The 19,938-nt window shown below is 53.4% G+C and overlaps 1 protein-coding gene across 1 annotated transcript in view; it reads left to right on the forward strand.

Annotated features, from left to right (window-relative positions):
• CORO2B (coronin 2B) overlaps positions 1–19,938 on the forward strand; it is a 49,774-nt gene that overhangs the window by 11,481 nt on the left and 18,355 nt on the right. The window contains exon 2 of the mRNA XM_040969397.1: positions 18,963–19,079. Coding sequence (XP_040825331.1) covers positions 18,963–19,079 — 117 coding nt within the window. The remainder of the gene's footprint in view (positions 1–18,962; positions 19,080–19,938) is intronic.

A 19,938-nucleotide genomic window follows, 5' to 3' on the forward strand; every position in this document is an offset into this window, starting at 1 on the left:
GCGACAGCTGGGTGAGCCTGGCTGGGGGCCCCCTCCTCGCCTGCCATCTGTGCCTCCTTCCAGTCTGAGGCCGCCAGGGGGGCTTTGAGGAGAGGAGAGGAGGGGAGGGGAGAGCCTAGGGCTGGGGAGCCACCTGGGTAGAAGGGGGAGGAGCTGGCCAGAGTTTGGGGAGCTGCTGGCTCTTGGGTGTTTAACCCTTTCCATGCTCCCCACCCCTGGCTAGTCTTAGAGATTTCTGGAGAGGGAAGGATTGGGAACTTTGGGTCAGTGCAGGGGTCCTAGAAGTGACCCCTCCCCCCAAGAGGTTGGCTGCACCTGCACTTGTATATCCCAGTGCTAGTTAGCTTCTCATTCCTGCAGTAAAATGCCTGAGACCATCAGTTTCTGAAGACAGAGGCTTTGGCTCCAGGTTCTGGTCCAGAGTTATGACCCAGGCTCCTATGAGGTCCCTACACACAGTCACATCTGGCAGGGGCACGCCTGTCTAACAGCTCTGCTCTGTGTGTGTGTGTGTCTCCTTTTAAAATATATATATATTTTTACTTTTACTGGAGAAGCAGATTTACAGAGAGAAGGAGAAACAGCGAGAAAGATCTTCCATCCACTGGTTCACTCCCCAAATAGCTACAAAGGCTGGTGCTGAGCCAATCGAAAACTAGGAGCTTCTTCCAGGTCCCCCATGTGGGTGCAGTGTCCCAAGGCTTTGGGTCATTCATGATTGCTTTTCCAGGCCACACGCAGGGAGCTGGATGGAAAGTGGAGCAGCCGGGACACAAATGGGCACACATAGGAGAGGTCAGCCAGTTGAGCCATTGTGTATCCCACCCCCCACAGAGTCACCAGATTTTGATCCTGGGGAGGCTCCATTAGTGACCTGATCTAATCAGAGTCACTTCCCCTCTAAGCATTGTCCTGGAGTAGGTGAGCTCCCACGCTCCTGCGGCGTTGTTTGCATATGACTTCAGGGGTTGCACTTCTGCAGGTGTCCAGGAGCCGATGCATGTGTCACACAGCTCCGTGCAGATGTGGTCAACGTCCGTGTCCACACAAGAGTGGCCCACTGCCTGCATCATGCTCTGTGCCTCTGGCTTTCCTCCTTGAAGCTGAAGATCTTGGGAGTCTTGCCCTATCACATACAGCGAGAATTCCACGTTCGTGCTCACTGCCACCATGTAGCCCACATACGTGTTTGGACCATTCCAGTGAAGCCCTGCTTCTGCCAGGCTTCCAGGTTTGCAGTGTCATCAGCAGTGTTTCAGGGAATCTGTGCAGTGCATCCACAGAAAACACATGCACACACACATACAATGCACACACACACATATACACATGCACACTCATGAATGCACAAGCACACACATACTCACACATACACATGTCTGCTTATGGCCATACACACATACCCTCATTTTATCTGATGTTGCCATAGGCAAAGGCTTCATAACTGGACACAAGAAAGAAATAACTATCAAAAAAATCTGGTAAGTCAACCTGTGTCAGTGGGTTAAGCTTTTTGTCATTAAGATCCATGAAGAAGGTGAACAGGCAGGTGGCAGGCAGGAGGATGGCCTTGGCTTTGCTGTCTGAGCGTGCTCTCCAGGGTGTGTGAGTAACTCAAACATGAGCAAGACTTGAACTTGGGCCAGAGTTGAACAAGCATTGGGTGAAAGTAGTCCTGGGTCCTTTCTCAAGGAAAAGTTCAGCTGGTGTAGTTGATAAGAATGAGGTTTTCTGTGTTTAAGGTCGGTTTGCATTTATTTCTTGCTCTTTAGTTGTTGGTTTGCTTCTCACCTGCTTGTCAGCATGAAAGTGCCCATCAGAACTACTCTGCACCTGCCAGGAACGCCACAGCCTGAAACCCTGACAGCATTGGGTGTTGCCGACATTGGGGAGCAACTGAAAGTCCCGTAGTTAGCTGGTAGGAGCCACTTTGCATAAACCAGTTACAGAAAATGTGTACACAGACCAACAAAAAGGCTTGTATGGGTGACAGTGTTGTGGCATAGCATGTGAAGCTGCCTCCTGAGACCTCAGTGTCCTGTGTGGGTGCCTGCAACGTGGAGAGCCTCAGATGAAGCTCCTGGATTCAGCCTGGCCAATGCTGGCGGTTGCAGCTGTCTGGAAAGTGAACCAGTAAATTCTGTTAATCATTTCTTAGCTTGCCAGCTTCAATGGCTTGGGCCTTTGTTAGATACGTAATCTTCCCACCGAGCCTTCCAGCACTCCGATGATTTCATTTTATATTTGACTTTGTGATGTGCCTAGAATTTATCTAGATGTGCAACGTGAAGTGTGTGTTCAACTTAATTTCTCCCAGGTGGCTAACCAGTTTTGCACTGTATTGAGTTGTGGATAAGCCACCTTCCCCCAGCACAGGTCTGAGAGGCAGTCTCTGCCACGTTCTGCATTTTTGCCTGTTGTGGGGGTGTTTCAAGGACTCTGCACTTTTTTCTACCACTGGTCTTCCTGTCCATGCCCTGGGAGCCCAGCCTACTTTACTAAGGCTTTCATACCCACAGGGCTGGTGACCACTCATCGCCATCCCTCCCCAGACACTTTCTGCTTATTTTTCTACTGTATTTAATTTAATGTTTATTTATTGGAGAGGCAGAAAGGAAGGAGAGAGAGTTCCCATTTGCTGATTCGCTCCGCAGATGCCTGCAATGAATGTGGGTGCTGAAGCCAGGAGCGTCCAGGTCTCCCATGCAGTGGGGAGGAACCCAACTCCTTGAGCCATCCCTGGGGTCTCCCGAGGTCTGTGTGAGCCAGAAGCAGGAGTCAGAAGCCGGAGCTGGAGGCTTGAACCCAAGTGCAAATGGGCATACTAACTGGAAGCTGAGCTACGAGGCTGCCAGGCCAAATCCCAGTGTCTGTTTCTATAGCTACCCCCCAAAAATCTTCTTGACGTTTTCATTGCAATTACGCTCAATTTGAAAATCAAGGAGAATGGCAAGGCTTATGATGTTGAGTCTGACTTTGAGGCTTGTTTACTTTTTCTAGTCTTTGTAATCACTTTTGTAGCATGTTTAAAAATTTTAGGTAAGGTTCTTCCACTGTGCGTTTCTTACTACAGGTGTTTAAATCTTTGTGGCGTTCTGTCTGGAACTCCGTCCCCACTGGGTCTGCTGGTGCCTGGTTGTACCTGCCTAAACCTTGGAGTTCCTGAAGCTAGTGAAGAGCGCCAGCCTCACTGGCCACACACTTCCCCTGTAGTCGCAGCTTTCAGGGGTTTCTCAGGTTTTCCAGGGATGCTCTTGGATCCTGGACAGGCAGTGATTACTTGGCCTCAGTAGTTGCCATTTTATGCCTCGGTGTCTTTCCCATCTGTCTTGGCTGTCACCTACAGGGGAGCGTTTAATCAAGATGGTTTGTCTTTTTCTTTTTAAGAGGTTTTTTTTTTGTTGTTGTTGTTTTTGTTTTGTTTGGAAAGCAGATTTAATAGAGAAAGAGAGAGAGATCTTCCATCTGCTGGCTCACTCCCCAGATGGTCACAATGGTGGGAGCTGGATTGATTCAAAGGCAGGAACCAGGAGCTTTTTCTGGGTCTCCCACATGGGTGCACTTGGGCTATTCTCTATGGCTTCTGCAGGCCATAAATAGGGAGCTGGATCAGAAGTGGAGCAGCCGGGACTCGAACCAGCATCTTATGGAATGCAGCCACCATAGGCAGAGGCTTAATCTACTGCACCACAGCACTGGCCCCAGGTTGCTCTTGACTTGAACAGCAGTGCATTGAAGGTGAACACTGACTTACTAAACACTGACTTACTAAACACTGACTTCGAACAATTTGCAACATTGAACAGCTCTGTGGTGAATGCAGCCCTAACCCATCTGCCCTCTTAGTATGCTCCACAGCCAATGCCCCATTTGTCTGAACTGGAGGAGAGGTTCCTGGGGAGCCCAAGGCCTGGAAAGTGCTCCAGAGAGGCCCAGGTGCCTTTTGGTTAGCTGCCCTCCGTGTCACAGGGGCGGCAGCAGCTGAGGAGGCCCGCGGTAGGTGAGATGGCAGGGGATGGCAGGTGGCCTGCCGGGCCCTCCAGGGCTCTGTGTGGGCTGGGCCTTCTAGGAGACAAGCTCTTGCACTTGGCTGATGTGGCTCCCTTTGCCTCTTCCATGCTGTTGCTGTTGTCTTCCTAAAGAGTTACTTATTTCAAAGGCAGAGCAACAGAGAGAGGGACAGACAACGCGGAGAGATCTTCCATCCACAGGTCACTCCTCAGGTGGCAGCAGCAGCAGGGCTGGGCCAGGCTGAAGCCAACAACTTGGAACGCCATCTGGGTCTCCCACACGGGTGATGGGGGCCCAGCATCTTCTGCTGCTGTGCCCCTTTCTTTGTTTGCTGCACTTGTCCACCCCACTGCTCCTGGCAGAGCCTTAGACCAGCAGAAGAACATGTCCTGAAGAGGACCTTCCCTCCCCAGCCCCTCAGCTGAGCTCTTCCTGCAACACTTAGAGAGGCAGGTGTTGGGGTGCTGGGGCTGCACATTGGGTGCTGTGGGAGTGGGGAGATGCGTAAGAAAAGAACTGAATGGGGCTTTGGCCTCTCTCAGTGCTGTGGTGGACAGAGGGGTCTCCGCAGCACCATTTTGAGCTACAAGGGTGCTCATGGGAAATAGAGTTCAAAGACAAACCAATGGGGCCAGCACTGTGGTGTAGCAGGGAAAGCTGCTGCCTGCAGTGCTAGAATCCCATATGAGCTCTGGTTCCGGTCCCAGCTGCTCCGTTTATGATCCAGCTCCCTGCCAATGCACCTAGGAACACAGTGGAGGGTAGCCCAAGTGTTTGGGCCCCTAAACCCATGTGGGATACTAGGAAGAAGCTCCTGGCTTCAGATGAGCCCAGTTTTGGCCACTGCAGCCATTTGGAAAATGAACTAGGACATGGAAGACCTCTAAGTCTCTCTCTCTCTACTCCCCCCCCCCCCCCATTCTCTTTCTCCCTCTCTCTGTAACTCTGCATTTCAAGTGAAAAAAAAAAGACATATTTATTTTGGTACATCTAATTTATTAAATCTACACATGGTGCACTGTGTATTCTTAGGATCCCCACACTGAGCAAACAACGGGAATTATAAAGGGGCCATGGGGTTTTTAAAAACTTTTCTTTCTTTAATTTATTTGAGAGGCAGAGAGAGACCTCTAGATGCTGGGCAGAGCCAGCATGCACTCAACCTTAGGTTCCCACGTGGGTGGCAAAAACACCTGCAGCTACGGCACGTACATTTGTAGGAAGCTGGATATAGGAGCCAGGGCCTGGACGCTGAGCCCAGGCAGGCCGGTGTGGAACACAAGCCCCTTCTCTGGCCTCTTAACTGCCAGGCCATGTGCCTCCTTCCCCTCCCCCTCCCCAGGGCACAGTGTGATGGCAAATTTAAATCCAGGCCCTGCCAGGAAGCAGGTGTGTGACCCTGGCTGAGTCAGGCCCAAGCCTCTTCCATGAGTGGGGAGAGGTGCCACCCTTGTCAGCTCACAGCGCATGTCACCCCTGCCTGCTGAAAGCCCTGGGCAACCAGCACTTCCCACTCCTTCCCCTCGCCTGCCCTGAAACCCTCCAAGGCTTCTGCATCCCTCCCAGGGAGAGGCCACCCGGCCCGACCCACCCCAGTTCGCTTCTCTGTGCTGCCTCCTACCCAGCACCTGGGTCCACCCTGCTTCTCCAGCTGCATCCCCGTCATGGCGAGGACCCTCTGTCTGCCCGCACTCCTGCTCTTGCCCTGGGGTGCTGGAGTGCTGGGTACCTTGAAGCCACATTGGTCCTTTTGTCTCCTGCCTCCCCCGACAGCTGGGCCTGGTGACCAAATCCCCAGGTCTACTTGCCTGTGGCGCTCCAGCTTTGAGGACCCTGTGTGGACAGCAAGCCCTCTAGACAACATTCCCCACCCCACGCCCCAGGACAGGCAGCCTGGCTGTAGTCTGCCGCTAGCAGCAGGCGCACTTGGAGTCGAGGGGCCAGAGTTGTACTCCTCCCACAGATGTACCTTCTCAGCCTCCGTAGGCCCCACCTGTGGTTTGTGGAGGCCCATTACAGAGACACCATGGGCAGACTTAGAGTGTGAGGGTGTGGCAGCCAGGATCGTGGGGTGTGAACTCGAAAACTCTGACTCAGCCATTTTCCAGCTGAGTCAGTCGGACAACTCGGTTTGCTTATTAATAACCTGCAGTGACTCTACCCTGCCCAGCAGGTGCTTGGGAGGCGGGTAGTCCCCCACAACAGCTAGTGTGGGGCTGAGCTCCCTGTGGACCTGCGGTCACCCTGGCTCTGCTCCATCCACAGAGGGGAAAGAAGCAGCCAGCCACCGGGCATGGCAGAGAGGTGTTTGGGAGGAGCCAAGAGCAGGTGCAAGGACCCAGGATGGAAGAGAGGCGAGTGGGTGAACTGAGGGGAAGACCAAAAGGGACAGATGTCCCAGTCCCTGAGACTCCTTGGCGTGAATCTGGCTTTTCCTCTTGCTGCCGTGGGAAGCCCCAGATGGTCTCAAGTTCAGGGTTGTCTTTTCAGAGCAGTTAAGCAAAGCGAACAAGCAACCACATATCCCTTACAAAGCCTGAGGCAGGCTCATCCACCATGGCTAACCCAGACACTGTTGACCTTTGGCCTTCACACATCCGTGGTCTCTACATGCCCGCAAATGGGCAGGCTCGCTAGAGGAAGCTGTGACAGAGCCTTGGTCTGGCCAGGAGCAGATGCAGGAAGTGGCTACATAAAGCGTCTGGTGGTTCTCGCAGTCCAAGCACAGGAGTGGGGCACTCGTCCTCAGGCACAGACCCAGGAGTGCAGAACCTACACTCCCCATGGAGGAGGGCTGAGAGGTCATTATGTCCCTGAACTGGGGGCTGGTGTTGGGGCATAGCTGGTTAAGCCACTGCCTGTAGCATCAGTGTTCCATATGAACACTGGTTCAGGTCCTGATCCAGCTCCCTGCTCATGCTTCAGGGAAGCAGTAGAGCTGACCCAAGGGCTTGGGCCCCTGTCACCTGTGTGGGAGACCTGTATGGAGCTCCAAGTTCCTGGCTTTGGCCTGGCCCAGCCACAGCCGTTGCATGCAATTTGGCAGTGAATTAGTAGATTGGAAAATTCTCTTCCTCTCTTTCTCTCTCTCTCTGTTACTCTGCCTTTAAATAATAAAACATCACTGAAGAAAGCCCTCCAAGGATGGTTTTTAGGCTCACCTAATCAATCTCCGATGTTTCCTGCTAGTAAGAACATAGACAGCCAAGAAGGCGGAGCCTAGCAGGGCAATCAAAAAATATGTAGACCCACTAGCTTTTGTAGATGATCACAGAAAAAGCCAATCAATGAAATGAAGAATTGATACAGAGCTAACACCTCTCCTCCACTAATAGCCGCAAGTTGTTAAGATCAAGTTGAACATCTCTGTTAAAAAAAAAAATGAACTCTTCCTATAATCGGGAAATCCACAAGCAAATGAATGCCAACACCCAACAAGCAGATGAAGACCAAACGCGGTATGCATTAAAGGTTTGCACATAAAAGCAATGAAGCTTTTACTCCAGAAATAAAGAAACAAAAATTACAGAACTTTGTTTCATCACCAACGTTTTCAGTGGCTGATAGGAGTACAAATTAGTCGAGTTGGTGGAGGCCATTTTAGAATTCATAATAAAAAGCAATTTTGTGGGGTTGGTTTGTGGTGTGTGGGTTAAGCCATCGCTTGCGACACCAGCGTCCCATATGCTGCTCAAGACCTGGCTGCTCCACTTCTGATCCAGCTCCCTGCTAATGTGTCTGGGAAATCAGTGGAGAGCGGTCCAGATGTTGGGGTTCCTGCACCCATGTAGGAGACTTGGAGGAGGCTCCTGGCTCGTGGCTTCAGCCTGGCCCGTTTAGGGGGCAAACCACCACATGGACGCCCTATCTCTGTGTCCATAAATGATTTCTTATAGTTACAAACATAAGGAAATTCAGTGACAATACTTCCCACAGGCTTCTTAGAGTAGTACAAACCACAGATCTCTTTGCCTCAGCCCACCTCGATGGCAGCACAGCTGTACCGTGGAACACAGCGCAGCCTTGCAAACGGTGATGTCAAGGATGGGGGTGGCACAGGGAAAGCCACCTCTCCCTTTATCTGGGCATGAAATGGGGCATGCGTCAAAACATAATTGTAGACAATAATAATCATTTTCCAATTGTCTCGGGTTTGTTTTTATTATTTTTTTTCTTTAAATGAGGAAGGGAGCCCTGGAATCTCAAGGATTGTACCCTCTGTGTGGGACCAGGGAGGGCTGGCACATTTGGCCATGGACATCCCCAGCACCCCCAGCCACGGGGGATGGCAGTCTGATCCACTTGGCTTGTTTGCTGAGTCTCCACTGCCCACGTGAGAATGCCTGTGCTGCCTCCCTCGCAGCAAAGACATTAGTCTGTGTGGGTTTCTTCCTGCTGCAAGATAGGTCTCCCCAAATATTAGATGGGCAGCGCTGACTCGGGTCTCTCAGAGGTGGCTGTTGATGGGGGCTGCCGTCGTCTGAAGTGAGGGTCACGGGGCTCTCATGCTTGCTCTAATGGTGAAGGTACTAGTTTGTGGCCACAGGGACCCTTCTCTGCACTATGTAGATCCTATGTCCCCACTAATGGCAACTTGTGCTTCCTTGTGGTGACCCAAGAGAGAGCAAGGGAGTCCCAAGGGGAAGCCAGAGGCCTTGTCTGGGCTCGATTATAGCACTGACAGGTGTGTGTGTCAGCAGGTGGGCTTTGAGTTGCAGCAGGGGAGGGGGGTTCTGTGTGTGCCCAGCCCCAGTGTGATGGGGACCCATGCTCCATACACCCACCTAGTACATACGTATCCAAAATGGACAGTGAACCCCCCTTGATAAATTACCATTGGGATTGGGGTGGGGAAGTTAGTCTGTGCTTCTCTCTGATTGTCTGCTTTAAGTATGCAGACAAACAAAACGAGTTCTGGAAACCTTGCGTGACACAGCTTCCGTACCTTGGCAAATGAGAAATGGAAATTGACCTGGGGAGGAGGGAAGGTAAAGTAAGAAATCAAAAGAGTCAACGGGGATCTCCAGGCTATGAGGCAGGGACCTGCTGCCACCAGGGCTAGGGCCGGCCCCTCCTCTGTCTGCATCAAAAGGCCATGGGAGCCAGGGCTGTGGACATGGCGGTTGGCAGAGAGGGTGCCCTGGATTGCAGATAAACTAGTTGACAATAATGACACACAGCCAAGGGGCGGAGAAAGGCTGCAGCCTGGGGTGCAGGGGAACAGGTGCGCTGCAGGCTGCAGGTGCTAGGGGCCACAGTCGCTGGCACAGGGGAAATCATGCTGGGATCCGGCGTGGAGAAAAAAGCACGTGCCTTGGGCCCTTGGCCCCAGGTCTGCGCCTTCCCGTAGCCCCAGGAGCAGGTGCCTCTGACCAAAGCTTCCAGGAGATGGGTTTCCCACTGCAAAGTAAAGAAGGATTTCCCGAGTCGGGCACAGTGGCTGATGGCCGCCGGAGTGGGCTCCGAGCGCAGTGCAGCCGCCGCCCTCTGCTGGTGGGATGGCGGTAGTGCTGCGTCCCTGTTTGGCCACCACGCCCTATCCAGCCTGGCAGGCAAAGCTTTCCAGATAAGAAGCCAAGCTCCGGGTGGGGTGCCTGGGGAGAGGTGTGGGGCCGTCCCCTGCACAGATGCTGCAGGAGAAGGACAGGGCGTCCCAGTGTCTGTAACAATGCAAGAGTGGCGCCAGGGTAGACCCCAGTCATTGATGGGACCCTCTATCTTCTTGAGTGGAGGACCCTCACGGCCCCTTCTTGTGCTCTTGGTCACCAGAACCAAGTCCCAGGACTAGGTATTGACCCTGATGGCTGCCGGTTTGGGTGTGGAACTGGCAGAATCGTCACATGTTACCCACAGGGTGACCTTGGGCAAGAACCCACCTTGTGCCGGGAGGGATGGGGTGGTAACAAGGTGTGTGGGAGAAAGTAGCTCCATCTTGCACACCACCAAACCCTGTGGTGCCTGGTGACCCGGTCAGGCCAGTCTGAGCATCGGCGTCTGCTCCGACCCCAATCACTGCATTCCCCCTCTCTAATCTCCCCGACCCACTCTCTCTCAAGGAAGACCCACTTTCCAGTGAGTTCCCAAAGCTCTTTCAGGATGAATCAATCATCTTGACCATGACCTGTTAACACCTCCCGCTGTGCTGTAATCGGGGTCCTTGTGTGTATGTGCAACGCAGCCAGGCAGAGGAGCAAAGGAACAGTGTTGGAGTATCAGGCATCGGGCAGCTGGACAGCAGAGCTCCCAAGATGGCAGCGAGGCCCTGGCGTGGACAAAGAGGCCCTCTCCCCCTCCTTGCGCTGAGCAGACCGCAGGCCGGAGGGGCAGTGTTGGGCAGTGTTGTTCTCAGCTCCGTGAGCCAGGCTTTAATTGGGAAATAGAGCAGAAGTTAATCCGAGGAATGCCGCCATGATGAGGAAAACACAGGCAGAGGAGGTTTGGGCATGCGCTGCAATCCCCCGCTGGCCATGAGCATCACACAGCGGGATACAGGAATGCGCCCCTGTCGGGCCCTCTGCAGGTAGGGCGGGCATCTTCCACATCGAGAGGCCTGCCTCAAACCTGGGGCGTGGAGGGCCAGGACATCATGGCTTCCAGTTTCAGCTCTGCCACTCACCTGCAGTAAGTCCCTGATTTCAAGACTGATTTATTTACTTTGAAAGTCAGAGTGAGAGACAGAGATCTCCCCACCTGCTGGCTCACTCCCCAGATGGCCAGAGCTGGACGTTGCTGAAGCCAGGAGCTTCAACTGCATCTCCCACATGGGGGCAACGACCCAAGCACTTGGGCTGTCTTCTGCTTCAAGCCATTAGCAAGGGAGTGTGGTGAAGTGGAACAGCCGGGACTCAAAGCAGCACTCACACAGCATGCCGGTGTCACAGCTGGTGGCTACACCCCAGTGCTGGCCACTCCCTGCCTCTCATTTTGAATATCTGTCTTTAAGCTGAGGGACCCACAAGGTGCAGGGACCCGGGTGCTGGAGCCAACACCTGCTGTCTCCTAGAGTGTGTGTCAGCAAGAAGCTGGGATCAGAAGCCGAGCTAGGACTCGAACCCACACACTGCACTGAACCAAGGCACAGACGTCTTTAGCGGCAGCTGCTGCCAGCCAACCAAACACCCAAGCCAATTTGCTTCTTCTTTTCTTTTTTTTTTTTAAGATGTATTTATTTTTACTGGAAAGATAGGTTTACAGAGAGAGGGAGACAGAGAAAGATCTTCCATCTGCTGATTCAATTCCCAAGTGGCCGCAACAGCCAAAGCTAATCTCAAGCCAGGAGCTTCCTCCAAATCTCCCACGTGGGTGCAGGGTCCCAAGACTCTGTGACATCTCCCAGGCCACCAGCAGGGAGCTGGATAGGAAGTGGAGCAACTGCGATACAAACTGGTGCCCATATGGGATCCCAGTGCATGCAAGGTAAGGACTTTAGCCACTAGGCTACCGTGTTAGGCCCCCACTTTTTTTTTTTAAGATGTATTTATTTTACTTGAAATTCAGTGTTAGAGAGAGAGGGAGAGATAGAGATCTTCCATCCACCAGTTCACTCCCCAAATGGCTGCATTGACTGGGCCAGTCCAAAGTTGGGAGCTAAGAACTTCTTCCAGATTCCCCATGTGGGTGCAGGATCCTAAGGACTTGGACCATCCTCTGCTGCTATCCCAGGCCATAAATAAAGAACTGCATCAGAAGTGGAGCAGCCGGGATATGAACCTGAGCCTATCTGGGATGCTGACTCTGCAGACAGAAGATTAGTCTACTGCACCACCACACTGGTCCCACAATCTGTGTTTCTAACAATGCCTCTAACAGCCAGATAGGGAGATCCAGAAACAGGCCCTCTCATTCCTTGGGCTGTCCATCAGTGGTCCTCTGCTTGCTCTGGTCACTGCTGCTGCCCATCCCCACTGATTCCCCAGAGGTCCATTGTGTAGAAGGTGCAACTGAGGCCCAGACAGGGGCAGAGGTGGCTCAAGGCCACAGGGCAGCAGGTGGGCCTGAAACAGGCTTATGTGCAGGCCCGGCGGACCACAGACAGGAAGTCCATGCCAGGTCAGTGGGGGCCAGAAGAGACACTGGGGTCCTCTGATCCCTCACCATCTGGGACAGAGAGGAACCTCACTCAGGCCTTGGAGACTTGGGGTTGGGGCATCGCCCAGGTTGAGCCTGCTGGGTAGGAGTGGCTCCTTCCCACCCCACCCCCACACCCCTGATGTGTATCCCCAGTAAGTCGACTGTCACCTGGAGATCGCACTCAGCTCCCCCAGCTCAGCCGCCACAGGATCCCATCCCTACAGCTACGCGACGTTGCCTTTTATGACCCCATCAGCCTGTAGCTTAGCAAGTATAATTCCAGTATAACTGGGGCTTCAGTGGGTGAAGCCTCCACTTGAGATGCCAGCATTCCATGTCAGAGTGCCAGTTTGAGTCCCAGCTGTTCTGCTTCCAATCCAGCTCCCTGTTGATGCTCCTTGGAAAAGCAGCAGGCTGTAGCCCAAGTATGGGAGACCTAGATGAGGTTCTAGTCTCCTGGATTTGGCCTGGACCAAAACGTAAATGTTCATTTCAGTATTGGGCTCAGCAGGCAGGCCCCCAACCTTGCCCTATCAGAGACAACCAAGAATTTACCAAGTCGGGGGAGCTGGGTGACCTTGACAGGGATGTCCTTTACCCTCCAGGGAGCAGCCCAGGCCCCAGCTGACCGTTGCTCCTCCCAGCCCTTCCTGCTGCACCAGCTGCTGCAGCTGGGCTCACCCTCAGGGTAGGGGTGCTGGGCAGAGAGCACGTTGCTTCCCAGACTCTTAAAACCAGAGTCTTACTTGGCTGTGTCCCTCCCGCCCCCCGAACAAGGGACCCAGGGTGAGACTTACTCTCTGGGCCTCCATGAGCCTCCCCACTAAGCACCAGCTCGTGGGGCACGGTGCCTGGCACCCACGGAATGCTCGATGCTGAGGTACTCCTGTAGCATGCCAGCAGGTGCAGGCTGACACCTTCCACCCTGTGCTCTGCACACATCCCTCAAACTGTCTTACTGGGCTGTCTTCACCACTTGCTAGGAAGCTCTCCAGTGCTGGAAGTGGTGGGGAGACACTGCACCCCTGCAGTGCAAGGAGAGAGCTGGGAAGGACCTTGATGTCCCTGTGCAAGCCCATGGCTTGGAAGATTCTGGTGGAGCTGCTCAGTGGCTATGGTAACTGTGGCAGAGCTGTACCATACTACAGCTATGAAGAGACCGGCTGGGAGACTGCTGGGGTTCCTGGCGGGGTGTGGGGGCAGAAAGGAAAGGACAGATGTGAGGGCATTTGTGGGGATTAATGTGGCAGGGGCCTCTGGGAATCCGGATGGAGTGGTCTGGAGTCCCAGCAGCTTACAGAGGGCCTCCGTATTAGCAGCTGTCAGAGCTCTAGCCATCACCTCGGCGCCAGCTGATGAGCAGACCTCATCCAATGGACTGGCTGAGAGCCCAAGGCCCTGTGTTGAGCACCGGTGAGGCTCAGACAGGACTCTGCAAGCAACTAGCCATGCCTGCTACAGCCCCTAAAGCCCTCAGGAGCGGCAGGTGGACCCTGTGTGTTCGCCCTACCCCATGACAGCATCCCCACTTCACAGAGGGAGAAGCCAAGATCCAGAAGCTTGGGGGCACAGACAGTACCGCGTCCTGGGGAAGCATCGCTGAGCTGAAGAGCCAGGTCTCCCACCTGCCAGACTACAGCCATGGTCCCTATGGTGGTGGCCTGGCAGTGCCCCCAGATCCCAGATGGGCTGGGCACAGTTGAAGGCTCCCAGTGAGTTGCCTTGGATAGCACAGTGGATGTGTGAAGTGTCAGGGCAGGAGGATGCCCCTGTCCTCCTCCCGTGGACCAGATGACAGAGGGTACAGGGGAGCTTTAGCTTCTCATTATGCAAAAGTCTGCCTGGTTGCTGTATTAGGGTCCCTGCAAGCCAGAGGACCAACCTGGGACCTTGACCAAGTTGCACCTGCTCAGCATCGTGGGATCCTGTGTCTCTCCAAGGCTGCTCACACAGCACGGATTCCTCTGGCTCCACATGGCATTGTGAAAGCAATCATTGTGCTCTGGGGTAGAAGTGGCAGCCTGCAGGAGCATGGCCCGTTTGGAACTGACCACCCCACAGCAGTCCCAACCCTGCGTCCCCAGCATGCCCACCTGCTCACAGAACACAGTGCCTATGTGGATAGCCTCGTCTAGGCACTTAACCTTTCTTTTTTTCATTTTTTTCTTTTTTGCCTGAACTAGCGACATGCCTTTCTCCGAAGCATAAAACAAACCAAACACCATCATTTTGCACGGTCTGCACCGATGCTCTCCTGTGTCCTGCCATGGACGTGACGGGGAGTGGGGGTGGGAGATTTACTTTCCCCTGCAATCCTCCTACCCATCACAGCCAAGGCCTGGCATGCCGGGAAACAGCATTCCGCCCCCTCGCATGCTCACAGCCTCACTCCCTTCCTGCAGGGCTTGTCTTGCCTCCTGTGCCAGTGCTGGCTGCAGGGCCAGCCCCGCCGTCTGTCTGCAGGACCTTGGGCAGGGTGGCCACTGGCTTGAGGCGCAGGCTCCTTGTCTGTGAAATGGAGGGAACATGCTGAAACTCAGTTGACCCACCTATTCTTCCTGCTCACAGGTGATGAAGTGCTCCCAGCTGGGGTGTTACCTGAATCAGGAGCCAAGTGCGGGTGCAGTGTCCTGGCTCTATCCCCTTTGGGATCCCACTGCGCTGGCTCTCCTCTTCCATGACCTGGGCTGTTCCAGGAGGCTTATAAGGATCTGATGAAGTCTCATAGGGTCGCTGCAAAGCACTGCCGAGCATCAGGCCCAGCATTCCATGTTGGCGTCCGTGTCTCGTTCACGGTCATCGGCCTGCTGCATGCCTGCCTCGCCAGCCATGGGGCCCTCTGCTCGGTGTGGTTACACACACGCCTGGCAGCACAGAGGGGAGGCCAGGAAGAAGCAGGAAGGGAATCTGGGCAGCCCAGAGAGGCTGGAGGCCTGTTCAAGGACCTGTAACTGAGTGGGGGAACCCTGCCTCCTGTCTAGCCAAGCTGATTGGCTGCTTCTCTCGGGAGGAAAACACCGGAAGGGGCTGAAGCTGCAGCGTCCTCACTCTGCTCATTGGGTTCAAATGTAGCCTGCACAGGAGAGTAAAGGGTCATGGCACAGTGCTGTGGTACACACGGGATGTGCTGGGCTCAGTTTGTGCCAGTGCACTGGGGCCTGTTCTCAAATCTTCAGTTTTGCAGGCTGATTGTTAAAGATGACTTTATTAGAAACTAAACTGTATTATCATAGAATTAAGTAGATTATCCTAAAACAGAGGCATTAAATATTAAGGATTTGTCAGTTCCTAATTTTGTTTTTGCTATTCTGTGCTCTGGTTACATGTATCACAGCCATGTAGTACAAATGCTATATAATGGTGCACCACCAAGTCTCTTTGATTAAATACTTATTTATTTGAAAAAGCAGAGTGAAAGAGAAAGATCTTCCCTCTGCTGGTCCACTCCTCAAATGGCTGTCTTCCTGGTCTCCCACATGGATGCAGGGTCCCAAAGTCTTGGGCCGTCCTCCTCTGCCTTCCCAGGCCACATGCAGGGAGCTGGATCAAAAGTAGAGAAAAGCCACTGGCACTCCTATGGGATGTTGGTGTCTCAACTGTCAGCTTAACTGACTAAGCTACAATGTCTTCCACACTAAATCTTTTTTAATTCTGCACTCGGCAACATCACCTTTTTACATCCCAGTAGCTGGAAACGCTGCAAATCAGGGCCTTTTTGTCCTGGAGACCATGTGGTTAAACACCGGCCAGCCTAGCTGTGTTCCTGTCCCCCCAGACCACTCCCCTCGTTGTCTGCTCCCTAGCAGTAATGACTGTCATTGCTTTTAGCTGTTTCCTTTTTTGTACTTATCCTGTAATTCTTAGATACATGCATTACCACACATCTTGACTTTTCAAACTGAGCATTGCCTATATATTTTTAAGGGTTTATTCACTTTTATTTGATAGACAGATTTACAGAGAGAAGGAAAGACACAGAGAAAGATCTTCCATCCACTGGTTCATTCCACAAAGGATCACAATGGCTGAAGCTGAGTTGATCCGAAGCCAGGAACCAGGAGCTTCTTCTGGGATTCACGTGCAGGGTCCCAAGGCTTTGGGCCATCGTTGACTGCTTTCCCAGGCCACAAGCAGGGAGCTGGATGGGAAATGGAGCAGCCTGGACACAAACCAGGAGCTTTATGGGATGTTGTACTTGAAGGTGGAGGATTAGCCAGTTGGGCCATTACACTGGGCCCTGAGCACTGCCTGTTGACTTCCTTTTGTGGAAAATGAGAGTTTTTCCAACTCCATCCCCCTTCTTACCACACAGATACACACACTCATTGTACCCCCTGTCCTACAACACAACTGTTGTTTAAATACATATTTAGGTTTTCCATTATTACAACTGTGCACATATTACACCAAAGTTTCTAGGCACTATGACTATATTTGCTTTGTCAGGCGATATATTTTTTTTCCTGGAGTTAATCAGTGTGTTTTTTAATTTGCTCAGTCTCTTTGTAGATTGAGGGGCAAACATTTGGCCTAGCAGTTAAGATGTCCATACCCCCGATGGGAGGGGCTGGGTTCAGTTCCCAGCTCCTGCTCTGAATTCCCAAGTTCCCACTCACAGACCTGGGAGACAGCAGTGATGGCTCAAATAACTGGGCTCACTCTGTCCCTCGCTCTCTGTCTCCTTCCCTCCCTCCCTTCCTCTCTCCCTCCCTGCACTTACCTGGGAGACCTGGAAGAAGCCCCAGCTCCCTGCTAATGCGCTTGGGATGCAGTGGAGGATGGCCCATGTGCTTGGACACTTGCTACCCACGTGGGACACACAGATGAATCTCCCGACTTCTGCCTTCAACCTGGCTCAGCTCCAGGCTGAAATAAATAAGTGGATGGAAACTCTGTGTGTGTGTCATGTAACCTCTCAACTAAATAAATTTCAGATTTATTTTATTTGGAAAGCAGAGTGAGTGAAAGAGAGAAAAATGTTCCTTTTACTAGTTCACTCCCCAAATGGCCTCAACAGCCAGGACTGGACCAGGGCAAAGCCAGGGACCAGAAACTCCATCCAGGTGTCCCACACAGGTGGCAGGGCCTCAAGCACTTCTGCTGTTTTCCAAAGCATATTAGCAGGAAGCTAGAGACGGGGAGCAGTTGGGACTCAAACCGGCACCCACATGAGATGTGGATATGGCTGGCAATGGTTAAACTCGCTGCACCACATGGCAGTGGATCTTGGAGTTCAAAGCTAGAATGAGCAGTGCATGATCAGCGCCTGTGTGTGTCTCTGGTTGGTCTGCTTTGCCCATGAACTTCCTTTAATTGGCCCAGTGAAGGGGGCCAGCATGTTCTGGGGGGTGGCAAAAGTGGACTGCGGGCCGCTGGCTTTGAGGTTGGACTGGGAACTGCTTTGTATGACCAAGGCTCGTGAGTTCCAGCCACACTCCTGAACTATTAGCCAGCACCACCATGTTTGCCAGAATGGAGGGTTGTGGGGAGGGCAATTCCAGTCTCCATGGCTCTGGGGCTTGACGTTTGTGCCCACCGCCCTTCAATGTGGAGAGTGGCTCCCCACAGAAGAGGTGAGAGCCAAGGCAGTGATCCCGGGGTCTGACAGTGTCTGTATCCCACGTCTGACATCCTTAGTCTGTCATCCTCACTGTAGACATGAAGAATCTGAGGCTCCCAGAAGCTCACCAGGTAGCTAGAACATGGCAGAGCTGTGCTGCAAACACAGGCCTGTGTGGCTCTAAAAACTCTGCTCTCAGCCATGGGGTCCTCTGTCAGATGTCCAGGATGCACCCTGCACAGGATGCCAGCGACACAGCAAACAGGAGTGTAGAGGTGGGACCTGGCTGCAGGCCTCTCTGCTGACTCACACAGTAGGAAAGAATCACCATGTTAGGGTGCAGGGTTAGGATGCCGCCTGTGACACTGGCAGCACCTGTGTGCGTCTTGGCTGCACTGTTTCAGATGCAGCTCCTTGCTAATGCACCTAGATAGACAACAGATAATGGTGCAAGTCCTTGGGTCCTTGCCACTCATACGGGAGATCTGGATGGAGTTTCAAGCTCCGGTCTGATTGTTATGGGTGTTTGGGGAACAAACCACCCAATGGGAGAGCTCTCTGTTATTCTGCCTTTCAAATAAATAAGTAAATGGCGCTTCTTTTTTTTCCAAATAATAAATAAATGAAGAGTCTCCTTCTTCTGATCCAAACCTGACCGGGATGGGTGAGGGCAGCAAGGACAGCAGGAGCATGTGCTTGGGGTGGGGGTGCGATTCTGCTGTGACCCTTCCTGTGCACGGTAGCATCTTCACTTGAGATGCTCTTACTAGAGAAAGAGACAGACGCCTGTGCCTCCCTTACAGAGAGGGGTGGTAGGTTCGCCCCATCACACATCAGAACAGGGAGACCCACAGCCTCAGGGCGGTTGATCAGCCTAAACTCCAAAGATGTCTGAGACCATGAGACATGCACAAATTCTCAGGGATCTGCCAATCCAGTTGTTTCACCAAATCCAGAACAGAGTGGCTCAAAGAGTGGCAAAGGAATTCCCACAGGACATGAGCACCAAGCAGAGCAGGCTGCAATGTGCCCTTGTCCTGTGCTGGGAGATCAGGGGTGGGGTCCCTGGGGGCAAGGGTGGGCATGGGATTCCTGTGCAACTGGAGAGAGTGTGGGCTCAGGGTTGTTAACTGGTGCTTGGGGTGACCACCTAAACACCAGCTTCCATTCCTGGCAATGTTCAAGGCCTGCTGGGAGGCACCTGCCACGCACTGGGTCACACAAAAGCTGGTGAGGGAGGGGCACTGGAGACATTGCAAAGAAGCCCAGGGAAAAGGCCAGGGCCACCACTCTAACCCTCTGTCCCCTCTCTCCTTGGCAGACAGGTAGGATCGAGCCCAACTACCCCAAGGTCTGCGGCCATCAGGGCAACGTGCTGGACATCAAATGGAACCCCTTCATCGACAACATCATCGCCTCATGCTCCGAGGACACGTCAGTGAGTGCAGGGGCCCCACCCTCCTCCTCCTCCTGGAGCCTCCCTCCCTGCCCGCTCCAGGCAGCCCCAGGAGAGGGAGGATAGGAAGGACAGAGAGGGGGTGGTGAGGGCGGGGTGAATCCGTGGAGGATCTGACAGGTCTGTGCATTCCGCGTGATTGCATCGGGAGGTGCTGATTTTGGAGGTGAGAATTAAAATCAAGAAATTCTAACGTGTGAATCAGTACCCTGGCTGTGCTCCCCAAAGGAGAGGGTGGCTACCGAGGCAGGAGCCAGTGCCTCCCTCTCAGTCAACCGGGCATCCTGGGACAGAGGCGGGGCTGAGAGAACCCGAGATCCCACAGTAGTGGCCCCAAGTTTCAGCCACCACGTCCCTGCCACCACTCCATGGAAAGAGAAGCAACAGAAGGCTAATGATTGAGAGGGAAGTGGCCGAGAGAGGACAAGAAGGAAGCTGTGGAAGGGAGGGTGGGATTAGAAGCTGCTTTCTGTGTCCTGCGGCTCTGCTGCTCTCCCGTATGGCAGTGGGGGGTGCAGGCCCCAGCTTCCATGCCTCTGAGGAGAGGTCCCTTGTGGTCCCCCCTCACTGTCCACAAGCAACGGGGTTGCATCAGCTTAGAAGCCAGAAGGACTCCCACGGCCTCCGCTGAGCTGCTGGGAGGCGCCTGCTGATCCCGAGGAAGGTAGGTCACCTCTTAGGCTGCCCACAAGCCTCGACCTGGGTGCTGGCCAGTCTCCCAGGATCCTGGAATCAGAAGGAACTGCAACACTGTGTGTTTTCCCAGCACTGACCGTGAGCTTCTGCAAGCAGAGACCATGGCCTGCTTGGTTCTGGACCCAGTGCAGGGTCTGAAACCTAG

The sequence above is a fragment of the Ochotona curzoniae genome, unplaced genomic scaffold, assembly GCF_017591425.1.
Source record: "Ochotona curzoniae isolate NIBS_2020 unplaced genomic scaffold, NIBS_Ocur_1.0 scaffold_4701, whole genome shotgun sequence".
NCBI classification, from domain to species: Eukaryota; Metazoa; Chordata; class Mammalia; order Lagomorpha; family Ochotonidae; genus Ochotona; species Ochotona curzoniae.